Raw genomic sequence first — 13491 nt, forward strand, 5'->3', positions numbered from 1 at the left:
TCACACTGAGCGACTCTCCTGCAATCGTTTCATCCCTAGGGCGCATACATCCACCTTCATCCAGTGCTCGGTACACGATAGCCCAACATGGTGAGCCAATCGCCGCGCGTTCCGAGCGCAATGTACCTCAAAGTGATGCTGCTCTCGAATCGTCCCCCCCTTCTTCAACTCACGCCCTCTCTTGCTCTTGCAGGACTTTGAGGATATCGGTAACAGGTTGGCCAACCTGACGATGTACGATGTGCGCAAAGCGTACGGGGATGCGGTCAATTGGGCGATGAACGTTTCGGAAATCGAAGCAAAGGTCAAGGAAGCTACGAGCGATGAAAAGTGGGGAGCGAGCTCGACGCTCATGCAAGAGATTGCTGCTGCCACGCACAATTTTGCCGATTTCAACGAGATCATGCCGGCCATCTACAGAAACTTTATGGAGAGGGAAGCAAAGGAGTGGAGAATGATCTACAAGGTGAGCCAGACGGAGGTCAATATGACGGCATGCATGCTGAGAGCGTTTGACATCTTTCACCCGCAGTCGCTGCAACTTCTCGAGTACATCGTCAAGCACGGCAGCGAACGAGTGGTGGATGATGCCAGGTCGCACGTGGGCACCATCAAAATCCTGCGCAACTTTCACTACATTGATGAACAAGGCAAAGATCAGGGCATCAATGGTACGTGCTCAGGCGCGGTAGGTAGGCATGTACGCCTTTTGGCTCACAAGATCAAACCTTTACGCTCCTCTTGCGCAGTTCGCAACCGCTCCAAAGAACTCTCGACTCTTCTCGGCGATGTGGATATGATTCGTCAAGAGCGACGCAAGGCACGATCTAACAAGCAAAAGTACCAAGGCGCAGGAAATGGAGACTTTGTTCCGGGTAGCGGAACTGGACGGTATGGAGGATTTGGATCCGACAGCTTTTACGCCGGCGGGGGTGGCGGCGGCGGATCGAGCGCATATGGGGGAGGTAGCAGTGGCTATGGGGGAGGAAGGAGCGGAGGAGGGGGAGGCTACGATGGAGAAGCAGATTACGACGAGTACGATGCGGGAGATGCAGAAGATAGACCTGCTCCTCGCAAGTCCACCTCCGCTGCCACATCTTCATCCTCGGCTCCACCTCCTAAAGCTGCACCAAAGGCCAAAGAGGTCGACCTGCTAGGTTGGGATGATGATGAACCTGCGGCGGCTGCGGCTGCGGCTGCGGCTGCGCCCACCGCTGTCGCTCCTGCGCCCGTCACCAAGCCAGCGGCTGCCCCCTCGTCTGCATTGGACGCTTTCGGTGACGACTTTGACGAGTGAGTGTGGGATTCCCATGATGATCTGTTTGCTCAGCGCCAACGGAGCGGCTGACGTCTTTTCTTGCTGCTTCGACGTGGCGCAGCTTCCAAGCGGCACCGACTGCAACCTCTGCTCCTGCACCCGCTCCTCGTCCGAGCGTAGCTGCTTCTCTGAGCTACTCGAGCGCAAGCAGCGGTACATTGGCTCCAACGCGGGCCTCGTCCGTGTCCAAAACGGCAGCATCTCCAAGCAATGCGGCCTCGAAGCCCGCTACCGCCGCTAGCAGCAGCAGCAGCGGTCTAGGAGGCTTCGACGATCTGTGGGCATCCTCATCGAACGGCGGAGCGAGCGGCAATGCGGCCAGCAAACAGAAAATGACGATGGCTGAAATGGCGAGAAATAAGAGCAGCAGCGCGGTTTGGGGCAGTGATGCCAGGAAGACCAATGTTCCCGCTGCTGCTGCTGGTGGTGGTGGAGGTGGAGCGCAGCAACAGCAGGGACAGAAGAAGCCCGACTTGTTCGATTTGTTGTAGAGCGGCGTGGCGGCAAGAAGGGGGGAAAGCTGAGGAGAGGCGAGGCGAGGCGAGGCGAGGAGGAGATCGACGAATGTCTACGCAGAATGACGAATGTCTACGCGCTCCTTGGATATCGCTCCCATCCCGCCCACGACCACCACCACCACCACCACGACGTGCCGTATGGCGCTGCACGACAATCCGTCCATCAGAACGGGCCAGGAGTGTGCCCCCCCCCCCCCCCCCGGGGCCTTTTTCTTTGGCGCTTGCTAGCCATGACTTGACAGTACCTCGACAGAAACATTCCTAGCACACACATTGTCACTTTCCAAATGCATTTTTCGACGCGGCTTTATCGCCCCGAACAGCTTGCTCCCCGCGCGTCTGCTGAGCATGATCGCGGTCGATCGAGCGGGCAAGTGGTGTGTGGCAGGGGGGGGGGGGGGCCAACGTACCTCGCGCGCGCGCGCGCGACTGCGCGTTCCACTTTTGGCAAGCATCAAGCACGGACGAAGATGCGGATGGGATGCGCGCGCGCGCTTTTTGGCCCCCTATCTGTGTCACGAATCACGATGGGCATATGAGTGACGTTAATGAAAGCGTGCAAGCGTGAGCGTGAGCGTGAGTGTGAGTCACGGCGTCGAAGGTGAGGAGATGATTGATCAAATCAATCACGAGCGAGCGATGATGTGGATGCTGTTATTGGAGTAAGGTGGGTGCATCGAGGTTGAACTGCCAACAATGAGTTGGATTTCGGTTTATCGGGGGGGGAGGGGGGGGGGAAAGGCCCACAATGAGGGAGGTGACGCGACGTGACGTGGCAAGTGTCCCGATGATTGTACAGAAGGTGCGACGGAAATACACGTGACGAATCGCCAGCCAGCCAGCCAGCCAGCCAGCCAGCCAGCCCGATGCGGGTCGGTGATGTCCCTCGCGCAGAGATGCTGGCGGCGATGGCTTTAGCGATGGATCGGATGGCAAGGAACTCCAAGAGAGAATGTGAATCGCCCAAAAGCACTGTTGCGTCTTGGGCTGAGCTTTCCGACGGACGCAAGAGAGAAATCTTTGGACGAGAATCGAATGGCGTGGGCGGCAAAGCGCAAAAAGCCGACCGACGATTCTTCCCTCCCCCAACGAGCTCTGCGCGCGCGTAGACGTCCGACGTGGTCACCACATCAGCGAGATGGCATAGTCGACCGCCAAGCCGAACCAAAGCAGCAAGCCCACATCTCGATTGGATCTGAACTTGCTCCAACAGTCCGCTCGGTCCGCCAAGTCAACAGTCTTGATCTGCCAGTAGAGATGAGCGGCTACCGCACCCAGAGCTGCGCAACCTGCGGGATGTGCAGACAGGTCGATGGAAGAAACGGCTGTGCTGAGCGCCTCGACGATCGTGGAGGGTGCTGGCAAGGACCAGGCTTGTTTCGCTGCTGCGAGAATCTCAGAGGCGGACGGCGGCAAGGCCTGAGCAGCAGCAGCAGCAGCAGCGCCGCTGCTCGCATTGCCCATCGCGACTGCCGTGCTGCCGACGAAGCATGTGCCAAAGAGGGATAGAATCGGCTTGGTCTTGTCTCCGAATAACAGCGCTGTGCTCTTGATACCCGTAGCTAGATCGTCCTTGGCATCCTGATGAGCGTATATCGTGTCGTACAAGATCGTCCAGCAGACCGTCCCTGCGTACAGAGGTAGCACGATGGGAAGGTGCAGATGACCACCTAGCGCTGCGTAGCCCAACAAGCTTCCCCAGTTGAATGCAAGACCTACAAAAAATGGATATTCATTCAGCCCCCAGCACTCTACGAAGAAAAGCCAAGGAACATCCTGATCACCTCACCAAGCACCAATTGTGGCCAGTGTGTGATGCGCTTCATGAGCGGATACACAATGACGAGGCCAAGCGACGTGGCACCGAAGAAGATTCTGTGGGGGGTGGGGGGGGTGTCAAGCCAGTCAGCTGTGCGCTATGATGAGGGGCAGCTAAGCTGCTGTGCTTCTGCGAAAGAAAAAGACGCACGAGTACCAGTTGAGTTGAAGCAAGACTGCGAGTCCAAGACTGAGCTGACCAGATAGAAAGACGAGCGCATTCATCGGGGTCAAGGCGCCCGAAGCGATGGGCCTGGATCGCGTGCGTTCTATGCGGTGCGGTGCGGTGCGGTGCGGTGCGAGAGGAGGATGATATCTGAGCATCATGGGATATGGCGACTTTGCGAACCTTACCCCCCATCAGCCATAGCGCATGCCTCACCGACGCCTTGATCCAACTTGCGGTCCCACATATCATTGATGGTGCATCCTGCTCCGCGCATGACCAGCGCACCCGTACCAAAGATGGCGTAGCAAGCAAGGACTTGTGCGGGAGACGCTGCCAAGTGCTGAGCAGCCAAGGTGAGACTGAAGGTGCAGGGAAGAAAGAGCAGCCAAGTACCGATCGGTTTGTCGTACCGAGCCAGCTCGACGTAGGGCCTGATGCGCTGCGCAAATGTTTGCGAGCTGCTGCTGCTGCTGCTACCTCCAGTCGAGACTTGCGATGCCCACCACCGAACACATCTTCGAAGGACGACCGAAGCGCAGCTGCTCTTTGTCGAGCTGGAGCTGCTCCAGACGGGCGAGACGGCCCGCAAGTCTGGATGCTGGAATGGCGATGGCGCCTGAATCCTTGGGCGGCTGCGGATGGATGTGTGCGTGGAGTTGATTGTTCGAAACGGTACGTGCGCAGCGCCTGCGAACCTCGGGAGGTGAAGACATTCTGGATGAAGAAGCTGTCTACTCTTGAGCGGCCCCCTTCCGCCCAGTCCCACTATCCGGAGCAACATGATGGATGTAGGAGATGTGACAATCTGAATGGCAGATGGAGTCAAAAGAGTGCGTTTGCGCGACCCTGCGCAGTCACGAGTCACGAGTGTCGGCGGACGGACGATGTTCAAGAACGCTTTGTGCACGACTGCTCAGAAAGATGAAAGCTGCACCGAGCTCGACGCTTCCATCAGGGGAGAGCACGCCGCACACCGCACGCCGCTGCTTTTGATGGGAGCAAAGGCTGTGCAAGTCACGAGTCCGGGCAGCGGATCGTGTGCGTTGCGTACGTGCTCAAGAGTCGAGACGAGGCTCGCGGCGGAGGTTAGAAGATCTGTTGCACGCATGCGCGCGCGCCGTGGTCGCACCGCATCGCATCGCATCGCATCGCATCGCATCGCATCGCATGCACGGACCTTTTGCGCCAGGTTTTCATCACACGCGGCAGCCAACGTTGAGGCATTCGTTCAAGTGCATACAGACAGTCACAGTAGCGAGTAGCGAGTAGTGAGCCCTCCCTCTTCACTCCCATCCACGCGCTCTTTCACCTCCGCGTTAGCCATATCAGACTTGGCACAGCAAGAGGCGCGAGCGTGTGCAGATTCCATCCACTTGCAAAAAGTCTCCCTACCGTGTATGCGACCAACGTGCCCCCCCGTCGTTGCAGCACTGAGGACGTCTTGATTTTTCGGGGGACATCGCAGCGCCATGGCGTACAATTCACCTCATCGTGGAAGCTATGGAGGATATGGAAGCCCTGCTCGAGGTGGACATGGCGGAGGCGGGTACGGAGGCGCTCAGCCGCAGGCCTACTATGGAGGGGCAGGGGGAGGAGCTGGTCACGGAGCAGGGCGCGGTCCTCGTCGATCCGGAGGACGCTACTCGGGCGGAGGAGGAGGAGGAGGCGGCGGAGGCAGATACTCCCAAGGCGGTGGCGGTGGCGGTGGCGGCGGATCGCATCCCTCCAAAGCTGAACAAGAAGCGGATCGTGTAGCGGCAAAGATCAAATCCTTGCGCTCGACGCTCTTCAGATGGGCAGATCCGCATCATGGAGCTGGAACGGACGCCGCGGCAGGTCAAGGCGGTGCAGCAGCAGCAGCGCAGCAGGCAAAGCAAGAGGAAGCCTTTAATGCGCAGAGCGAGATGCACTCGTTCGCAAAGTGGATAGAGGGCCTGTGGAAAGACCGCGAAGAGGTGAAAGCTGCTTGGAGAGTTATGTGAGTAACGACACTGGCTAGCACGCACGCATCGGTCGATTTGTGCGACTGATCAGAGATTCTCCTGTGATCATGCGCAGGATCACGGAACAGCCACACAAACTTCCACTTCACGCAGCGCTGCTCGGATACATGTTGCTGGCACCAGCCACTCCCACAAAGTCCAAAGACGCTGCTAACAAGAAAGAAGACGCTGATGCGACTGTCGCGGCTGCCACAGGTGCGGCAGTCAACGCCCGAGCAAACAATAGCGCAGATCCAGAAGATAGCGCAGAGGCAGATCTGTATAGCCTCGGCGAAGGTCATCAAGAGAAAGGGCATGACAGCGAACAGACGGCGAAGGATGAGACGAATGAAAGCAAAAGAAAGAGGTCTGCAGCCGAGGAGCTGGAAGCGCGAGAAAAGACGTACGAGACCATGGGTCCCCTTATCCTTACCGACCTGATCAAAGCATTTCAGCTCTGGCTGGACTCTCGCATGTGGAGGAACGTGAGGCTGAGTGTGAGTCGGATTTCGAGACCTGCAGCGCTGTCGATGCGTTGACGCGTAGAGCACATTGCACTCTTTTAGCTTCACCTCTTTGCTTGCCTGTTAAATCTGAGAGTCGTCAGCGCACAGTCGTTCCGGGACCTGTTGGGCTCTTTCGCCTCCGTGCTGGATGAGCCTGGAGTGTCGGCTGCACGAGGTGATCGCGCAGCAATCTGCGTCATCGAGGCGCTCTGCTGGGCTGGGCAAGATGCGCTGGCGGGAGAAGCAGGGGATGGCGCTGTAGAAGCGCTGGCTGATCGCATTGGCACGTACGGGCGATCGAGAAAAGTCGAAGTTGAGCTCATCTCTCCCTGGCCGAGGTACGCCGCCTCGGCAGAGGAGGATGCTTCGCTCCGTGAGGAATCATTCGAGAGTGCCGTGACGGCCCTGGAGAACTTGCGTGCGGGCGGATGGCAGCGACCAGCCTTTTTGCCGGTGCCCTCGGAACTCTTACCACCAGCACTGCACGCCGCCGCTGCGTCGCGCGAGGCAGACATTGAGCTGCCCTTCATCCTTGTACCGCCAGACGAAGAAGAGGATGCGGGTGCTGTGACGTTCACCAGCGCTTCCCTTGCCGCAGCTACCAACGGCGCAAGTCATCTCAAGCATGCTTCGAAAAGACGAATGGTAGCGCAACAGAAGCGCGCAGCCGCCACGACAAAGGGAGAAGAGGAAAAGCAACGTGCGGGTGCTGGCCCTCCTCGGCTTTCACGTTCTGCCCGATGGTTCGCCGAGGTGAGTGCCAGATTTGTGCGAACGGCATCGAGTCGGCTTGGATGGGATCGTTGAGTCGTCTCTTCCTTCTCCCTCTCATCTCTTTTCCCGTTGTAGAGCGTCCCGTCATCCACATCTCCTTCCGGCTTGGTGCTGAGATCGTTGCTTGCGGATGTCGTCGACCTTTACGAGGTGAATCGCAAAGAGTGCGCACGAATCCTCTTTGACTTTGCGCGCTGGTGCAGAGTTGGCACCTTTGTCGGTAAAAGCGTGGAGCCTACATTGGGTTTGTGTGGAGATGTAGAAGACGAATGGCAAATCGTCGATGGAGATGTGCGAGGCGGCTGGTCCTTGGATGATACGCTCGTAGAGGTGAGCAGCAGCAGCAGCAGCCTCCAGACGCAGACCTTGCCGTCATGTGCTGACCGCTAGTTGCGTCTTTCCACAGACTGTCTTGTCGATAGCGTTGCAGCTGCCAACTCCACCTCATACGGGCCTCTTCTACAGCTGCTTGCTCCGCGAGATAGTGACGCTGAGCCCGCAGACCGTGGCGCCGGCCATTGGCAAAAGTGTGCGCAGGGTGTATGGCGCGATGCGTACGGGTCGAGCGGACGGCGAAGTCATTCGCCGTTTTGGAGATTGGTTCAGCGTCCACCTGTCCAACTTTGCTTTTCAATGGGCTTGGAAGGAGTGGTGAGTGCTGGCCGCGCACTTCTCCAGATCCGAGATGCTCAGGCGGCGGCGGTGCCCTTTCCTGACCGCTTCATCGTGCAACGAACCATGTCCCGCAGGATTCCTGACATGAGTCTGCCATCGGCCCACCCTCGCAAAGCATTTGCTAGGCGGGTGGTGGAGCTGGAAGTCCGATTGGCGTACTGGGAGCGTGTCAAGGGCACCCTGCCAGCGGAGATCGCCGAGGGTGTCTTGCCTGCGCAAGAGCCCACGCCAACGTTTACATACGCAGCGGAAGGTGAGCCGCTTCGGTCCAAGCAAACACCATCCTTTCGCACTATCTAACATCGCTGTCCTTTTTGCTCAGGTCACCCTCATCGGGAAGCAGCCCTCGCGCTCATTCAATCCTTTAGGGCTCGGGCTACTGCACAAGTGATCATGGCGAACATGGACGCTCTCAAAACGCAAATCGTACCTGACCAGCAAGACGATGCGATGTACGAGGATGCGGCAGAGGCAGCAAACGATGGCAAGGTCAGAGATGAGAGAGAAGCAGATATTTTGGTACGGGACATCATCTTCCAAGCCATCCTGAGCGTCGGAAGTCGTTCCTTTTCGCATTTCCTCAACGTTGTAGAGAGGTAGGTCGAGCTGCGTCGGTTTTACTATCAAGCGCTCTGTGCTGACACTTTCCTTACATGGTGATTGACGCAGGTATCACGCCTTGCTGCGGCAGTTGTCATCCACGCCAGAGCTGCGCAAAGCTATCCTGGCAAGCGTAGTACGCTTTTGGGCTCGGTCTCCTCAATGGGTGCAGATCGTGTTTGACAAGTTGCTGCAATATCGCATCGTCGAACCGACGGACATTATCGACTTTGTCTTTCAACCATCCGGCATCCGCTTCCCAGACCTGGTGGTCATGGGCAGCGGCGATGGCGTCGAAGACTCCTTCTCTCGTGTCGATTCGGCTGCAAAGATTCCTCGTGATTGGAGCAACGCGAGCTGGTGGGACATTGTCAGATTGACGGTAGAGAAGGTCAATGGGCGTGTGGATCAGGTTCGAAAGCGTCTGGAGGCGCTGGAGAGGGAAGAAGCGGCGGAAGAGGAACAAAAAGCTGCTGCTCAGGTTGCTGGGGACGAAGAGCCGGCCAAAGCTGATCAAGAGCCTACGCCTGCACCTGAGCCCAAACTGCCGCTCTTTCCGGGTGCCAGTCTTCCACCTCGTCCGCCTGTTGCTGCTTCGCCGGTCAAGACGCCAGCGGTGCCGCCGCCGCTTGCCAAGAAGGCGCAAGGGACGAGCGCCGAGGCCAAGGTGGCGCTCGAAGCTATCCAGGCGGAACAGAGAAAGGTCATGGTGGGCACCACGCGAGGCTTTGCGATGCTCTTGAAGGCGAGTCGAGGAAATTTGAGCAGCAGCGCTGGACCAATGCTGGATGAGCACACGAGCCAAGAAGCCTGGCTTGCTTGGTGGGTCCGCGCTTGGTACCGAGATTTCGCAAGATTGGTGAGTAGCGCGCGCCATCAAGATGTGCGCGGCTCTCTACTTCTTAGCTGATCTCGATCTCGATACGCTGTGCCTCCCGGAAACTTTCAAGTTTGCCAAGCAACTCGCAGCGAACAACGAGACGATTACGAGCTTGGTCTTGGATGAGCTTGCGCCCTTGGAGAGCGACGCGGCGAGAGACATTTTCGACAGGGCGGTCCAGATGGCAAGCGAGTGATGGGGGCGCATCGTCGTGCGCTGGACTGGACGTCGTGTGATGCTGCATGTCGAACAGAGAGATCGAGTAAGGAATTACATATATTTGGGGGGGGGAAACCGATGGATCAAAGTGATATCTGTACAATAGATTGCAGCGTGGACGGGCGAGCAAAGTGCGAGAGCAGCGCCGCGCTACGCCACGCCACGCCAAGCGCATTGGCAGGCCAGTTGAAGAGGTCATTTGGAGTCACGTCTTCTTTGTGCTGCCCCTCTTTTGCTTGTCCTGGTCTGTGAACAATGCAGCCTGCAAGCGTTCAAACTCTGCATCGTCGAGCGGATCATCCGGCAAGGTTTGCGCTCCTCGTCTGCTGCCCTTTGCATCCACGGATTTCTTCTTCTTGGATGCGGCGGATGCATCCTTCTTGACGCCCCTTTTTGAGCCGGACGCGCCCGTGTTGCTCCCGCTTGCGCGAGCTTCGATGCGCGAAATCACATCGTCGAAGCCTGCCGAGCGCTGTTTTTGTCGAGCTGCAAAGAGCGCTTCTAGACTCGACGTGTCCCTTTCGTCGTCTTGCTCCTCCTCCTCCTCCTCCTCCTCTTCTTCTTTCGCAGCTTTGCCCTTGCGTCCCTTTTGCTTCTTTGTCTTGGCAGATGCAGACGCTCCATTCGATCTCTTGCGCTTCTTGGAGTCGTCGTCCGCACCATTCTCATTCTCATCTTCCTCCTCGTGATCGTCCTCATGTCCTTTCCCATCCCCTTTGGCCTCCCCTTTATTTCCTCTTCCCTTTCTCCTCTCTCCCCTCTTGCCATTCCCAAACAACTCATCCCACACTCCCAACTCCCTAGCCGCCTGTTCAGCTTCTCCCGCTTCCTTTTTCGCACTCTCCCTCATCCTCTTGCGTCCCTTGTCGTTGGATGTCCATCTTTTCCACGCTTTGGTCGAGTCTAATTCGCCAGATTGAATGCTGCTGTTGATGAGATCAACGACGCGCTGCTCGTCTGCTAGGATTTCGAGACAAGGCACTTCGTTGAGGATATCTTGCAGATCGCCCTTTTTTGATCTGTACGCTTCTAAGATGTCTTGCTTCTCCTCCTCGGACCCTTGCGCGTATCAAGATGGGCTATCATCAGGGTCCATCGGAGAGCATCTGCGATGCATTCGAGGCGGATCGTCGACTCACCTTGATATCCTTCCTTGAACTCTCTCAGCTTGTTTCCCGTCACCTCTCCATCCCACAGCGTGGTAAAGTACTCATCCCAATCCATACCTTCCCCATCCTCACCTAATGCGAATCTCAGCTCATCCGTCTTTCCAGTCGCGTCGTACCGTTTCTTGCGAGAAGAGTCGGAGAGGACGGCATAGGCGAAGCCGATCTGTTGAAAACGGCCGTGGGAAGAGGCGTCTTTGGACTTGTCGGGATGGTGTAGCAAGGCTAATCTGTGGAGAGCGTTGGCATCGACGTGATGGGTGTGACCAGTGTATGCTCGGGTGTCAGCTTGGGAGAGGCAGGCACAATGCAATCGAAAGCAACTTGCCGCGCCGCTTTGGTCTCCCCTCGCCATCCACCGCATACACGCACAGCCTCGTCCTTATGACAACCTAAATCCCACTCCGATTGCCGACGTGAGCCGAACTTACTTTTTGTAAGCTTTTTTGATCGCCTCGGAGCCAGCTGATGAATCGAGCTGCAGAGCGCCATACAGATCCACCTCTCCATCCGGGAAGAAGTTCAACGCAGGATCGTTCTGGTCCATCGTGTGCGTAGAGAGGGGAGATGCGACACGAAGAGGGCAGTAGAAGTCCAGATGGGGCGCGTGGGATGGACGGCTTTTTGATTGCCAGCTCGATGGACTGGACGTCGAGCGTAGTCGTGCTTGTCATTCACGATGCGGTGAAGGATGGATGGAAGTGTGGATGCATGCTACACTGTGCATCATCGGACATGATTGTGTGCAACACCACACCCGTCACGGACGCGTTCCTCGCGCTGCTCACAGCACGGTATTAATTAAAAGACGCGCACCGACGCGGACGCGCACGCCGGGCAGAGCGCGTCAAGTGTGAGTGTGCATGCGGCGTTGCGTGCCTCCCTGCCATGTCCGCGGAGATCCGCGGATAGCCGTCGAACGTGAATTCACGAATGCAAGCATTGCATGGAAAGCAATCCGATTCACAAATCCTCACGAATGCGGCCTTGCATGGCGATGATCATCGGCTAGAGCCAGTCGTTTCCATTCGTCATCTCCATCATCATCATCACGAAAACTTGACTGGCGAATTGGTCGCACCCCACTCCATTTCTCGTCCCGCATTGACAAGTCGTTGCTGAGCTGATTCGGACGCTGCAAAAGGGCCAACACAAACGAGCGGCCCAGTGGTGGCCCTTAGCTGGAGCTATATACGCTGCAGAAACATAGCATACAGGCCGCACATCTCTCTCTCACACACACACAGCCTTGCGCAAAGATGCAGATGCTTCGACCTCGCCTGCTACGTTCATGTCAGGCCTTACCACGTGGAGAAGGCTGCGCACGGTGCATCCGAGATCGTTCAACCGCAGCGCCCTCAGCGCCCACAGTCTTGTCCAGGCGCGCAAGTCGCCCTTCGAGGCCGCCTCGCCCGCTGCCTCTGTCTGCTCGACATGCTTCCACCTCGACTGCGGGACGAAGATCCACGGCGTCCAACGGCTCTGCAAGGGGCAAGATCCTGTACTTGCTTGTTGGTGCAGGCATAGCTTCCGCTGCAGTGTATAGCAAAACTTCCCAGCCTTTACGCGCACAAAGACGCAACATCATCGCACCCGACACGTTCCAAGAGTTCCGAGTGACGCAAAAGAGGATTGCTAGCAGCACGCTGCTGGAAGAGAAGGGGGATGGAGAGCATGTCATGTTGGATGTGGATGTTGAAGTGAGCCTGAATGAGGATCAGCAAGGTGGTCAGAGTGGTAAAGAGGCGATGTGCATCCACACTCTCCATCTGGCCTCTCCCGCACTATCCATCCAACGACCCTACACTCCTCTCTATTCGCCCTTTGTCGTATCGAATGACGCGCCAGCATCAATAAAGACACCCAAGAGTGCTCTGAGGAAGGTACAGTTGATGATTAAAAAGTACAACGATGGAGAAGTGGGAAGGTTTGCTCATTCTTTGGCGAGCGGAGATCAGATCTTGCTCAGAGGATTCGACAAGAGCTGGCAAGGCGATGGAACGGAGACGGAACTGATCCTCGTGCGTGTAGCCTTCGTTGCGCTATGACTGGTCGACGTGTGCAAGCGGTACTGTTTGAAACAAGCGTTGGCTCATCCCTCTTTACCTTTCCCCTGCTCCTCTGCGGATAGATTGCAGGAGGGACAGGCATCACGCCAATGCACCAACTCATCAGCTCCCTTTTCGGCTCCAATGCAAGCTCAAACTCAGCAGCGACCGCGACCACCACGAAGCCGAAGATCACGCTGCTATACAGCGCGCACCAAATCTCTGCCCTCTGCCTCCTACCCGAACTAGAAGATCTGCGTCAACGAGCAGGCGCAGAGAGGCTACACATCGAATTGTTCGTGGATCAGCACTCGCACTCGCATAGTCTGTACGAGAGGGTATTTGGACGTCGGACGAAGGAGGTGCGTGGGATGAAGCTGAACGGGAACAGGGTGGGGTTGAAGGATCTCGAGAGGATCGCAAAGCAAAAGGATGCGCACACGCATTGCAAGGTGTTGATAGCGGGACCGGACGGGTGAGTAAGAGTCGGAATTGGGCCAGGCATCATCGCCAAAACGTCGTTGACGAGCGACTGCGCTGCGCTATGCTGCCCTCTTTGCCATTTGGTCGTCCAGCATGGTGGAAGCTATAGCGGGACCTAAAGCGAGGGATGGCAAGTCTCAGGGAGAGTTGGGAGGTCATTTGAGCCATCTCGGATGGAAAAAAGAACAAGTGTGGAAATTGTGATGCAATCTCATTGCACAGCGTCGGGCTTTGCATGCGGCTATTCTTGTGAGGCTGACGGGAAAGTTCAAGTCGTCGATGAGTGCTCGAATCGACAGGATTCGGAGACTTCATCTTGCTGCGCTACTGTGTCG

At 57.1% G+C, this 13491-nt stretch overlaps 6 protein-coding genes across 6 annotated transcripts; 4 read left to right on the plus strand and 2 right to left on the minus strand.

Annotated features, from left to right (window-relative positions):
- Positions 1 to 205: 205 nt before the first annotated feature.
- IE81DRAFT_281738 (ENTH-domain-containing protein) lies at positions 206 to 673 on the plus strand (the record flags this gene model as incomplete). Its single annotated transcript, XM_025511517.1, has 2 exons — positions 206 to 466; positions 533 to 673. Coding segments are annotated over 2 exons (402 nt in total), but the record flags the coding sequence as incomplete, so codon positions are not given.
- Positions 373 to 1935, plus strand: IE81DRAFT_75239 (hypothetical protein). Its single transcript, XM_025517605.1, has 4 exons — positions 373 to 466; positions 750 to 965; positions 1008 to 1293; positions 1380 to 1935. Exons 2-4 carry the CDS (start codon positions 797 to 799, stop codon positions 1807 to 1809), a joined length of 885 nt encoding a protein of 294 aa, XP_025370610.1. The 5' UTR covers positions 373 to 466; positions 750 to 796; the 3' UTR covers positions 1810 to 1935.
- Positions 1936 to 2951: 1016 nt separating this feature from the next.
- On the minus strand, positions 2952 to 4841 carry IE81DRAFT_75204 (4-hydroxybenzoate polyprenyl transferase). The gene is made up of 4 exons (XM_025517604.1): positions 4037 to 4841; positions 3806 to 3923; positions 3626 to 3711; positions 2952 to 3551 (listed from the first exon to the last, which is right to left on the minus strand). The coding sequence occupies exons 1-4, from the start codon at positions 4602 to 4604 to the stop codon at positions 2959 to 2961; spliced, it is 1365 nt and encodes a 454-aa protein (XP_025370611.1). The 5' UTR covers positions 4605 to 4841; the 3' UTR covers positions 2952 to 2958.
- A 302-nt stretch (positions 4842 to 5143) lies between these two features.
- IE81DRAFT_322310 (hypothetical protein) lies at positions 5144 to 9666 on the plus strand. Its single transcript, XM_025513592.1, has 9 exons — positions 5144 to 5801; positions 5882 to 6302; positions 6372 to 7064; positions 7161 to 7415; positions 7492 to 7736; positions 7835 to 8013; positions 8083 to 8356; positions 8430 to 9219; positions 9311 to 9666. The coding sequence occupies exons 1-9, from the start codon at positions 5293 to 5295 to the stop codon at positions 9434 to 9436; spliced, it is 3492 nt and encodes a 1163-aa protein (XP_025370612.1). The 5' UTR covers positions 5144 to 5292; the 3' UTR covers positions 9437 to 9666.
- On the minus strand, positions 9497 to 11347 carry IE81DRAFT_322311 (DnaJ-domain-containing protein). Its single transcript, XM_025513593.1, has 3 exons — positions 11057 to 11347; positions 10599 to 10855; positions 9497 to 10518 (listed from the first exon to the last, which is right to left on the minus strand). Exons 1-3 carry the CDS (start codon positions 11170 to 11172, stop codon positions 9665 to 9667), a joined length of 1227 nt encoding a protein of 408 aa, XP_025370613.1. The 5' UTR covers positions 11173 to 11347; the 3' UTR covers positions 9497 to 9664.
- Positions 11348 to 11650: 303 nt separating this feature from the next.
- On the plus strand, positions 11651 to 13374 carry IE81DRAFT_322312 (hypothetical protein). Its single transcript, XM_025513594.1, has 3 exons — positions 11651 to 12646; positions 12757 to 13148; positions 13249 to 13374. The coding sequence occupies exons 1-3, from the start codon at positions 11885 to 11887 to the stop codon at positions 13358 to 13360; spliced, it is 1266 nt and encodes a 421-aa protein (XP_025370614.1). The 5' UTR covers positions 11651 to 11884; the 3' UTR covers positions 13361 to 13374.
- The last annotated feature ends 117 nt before the right edge of the window (positions 13375 to 13491 follow it).

This window comes from Ceraceosorus guamensis (assembly GCF_003144195.1).
Source record: "Ceraceosorus guamensis strain MCA 4658 unplaced genomic scaffold IE81scaffold_19, whole genome shotgun sequence".
Lineage (NCBI taxonomy): Eukaryota > Fungi > Basidiomycota > Exobasidiomycetes > Ceraceosorales > Ceraceosoraceae > Ceraceosorus > Ceraceosorus guamensis.

Bases quoted from the DNA above. Each gene is read 5' to 3' on its own strand.
- IE81DRAFT_322310 (XM_025513592.1), top strand. From the start codon at position 5,293: ATGGCGTACAATTCACCTCATCGTGGAAGCTATGGAGGATATGGAAGC. The intron at 7,065-7,160 runs GTGAGTGCCAGA...TTCCCGTTGTAG, and splicing joins CTGCCCGATGGTTCGCCGAG to AGCGTCCCGTCATCCACATC. The intron at 7,737-7,834 runs GTGAGTGCTGGC...CATGTCCCGCAG, and splicing joins CAATGGGCTTGGAAGGAGTG to GATTCCTGACATGAGTCTGC.
- IE81DRAFT_322312 (XM_025513594.1), top strand. From the start codon at position 11,885: ATGCAGATGCTTCGACCTCGCCTGCTACGTTCATGTCAGGCCTTACCA. The intron at 12,647-12,756 runs GTGCGTGTAGCC...CTCTGCGGATAG, and splicing joins CGGAGACGGAACTGATCCTC to ATTGCAGGAGGGACAGGCAT. The intron at 13,149-13,248 runs GTGAGTAAGAGT...TTGGTCGTCCAG, and splicing joins TTGATAGCGGGACCGGACGG to CATGGTGGAAGCTATAGCGG.
- IE81DRAFT_75239 (XM_025517605.1), top strand. From the start codon at position 797: ATGATTCGTCAAGAGCGACGCAAGGCACGATCTAACAAGCAAAAGTAC. The intron at 966-1,007 runs GTAGCAGTGGCT...GAGGAGGGGGAG, and splicing joins ATCGAGCGCATATGGGGGAG to GCTACGATGGAGAAGCAGAT. The intron at 1,294-1,379 runs GTGAGTGTGGGA...GACGTGGCGCAG, and splicing joins TTCGGTGACGACTTTGACGA to CTTCCAAGCGGCACCGACTG.
- IE81DRAFT_75204 (XM_025517604.1), bottom strand. From the start codon at position 4,604: ATGTTGCTCCGGATAGTGGGACTGGGCGGAAGGGGGCCGCTCAAGAGT. The intron at 3,924-4,036 runs GTGAGGCATGCG...CGCACCGCATAG, and splicing joins CAAGTTGGATCAAGGCGTCG to AACGCACGCGATCCAGGCCC. The intron at 3,552-3,625 runs GTGAGGTGATCA...CATTTTTTGTAG, and splicing joins CTGGCCACAATTGGTGCTTG to GTCTTGCATTCAACTGGGGA.
- IE81DRAFT_322311 (XM_025513593.1), bottom strand. From the start codon at position 11,172: ATGGACCAGAACGATCCTGCGTTGAACTTCTTCCCGGATGGAGAGGTG. The intron at 10,856-11,056 runs GTAAGTTCGGCT...CGCTCTCCACAG, and splicing joins ATCAAAAAAGCTTACAAAAA to ATTAGCCTTGCTACACCATC. The intron at 10,519-10,598 runs GTGAGTCGACGA...GATACGCGCAAG, and splicing joins GTTCAAGGAAGGATATCAAG to GGTCCGAGGAGGAGAAGCAA.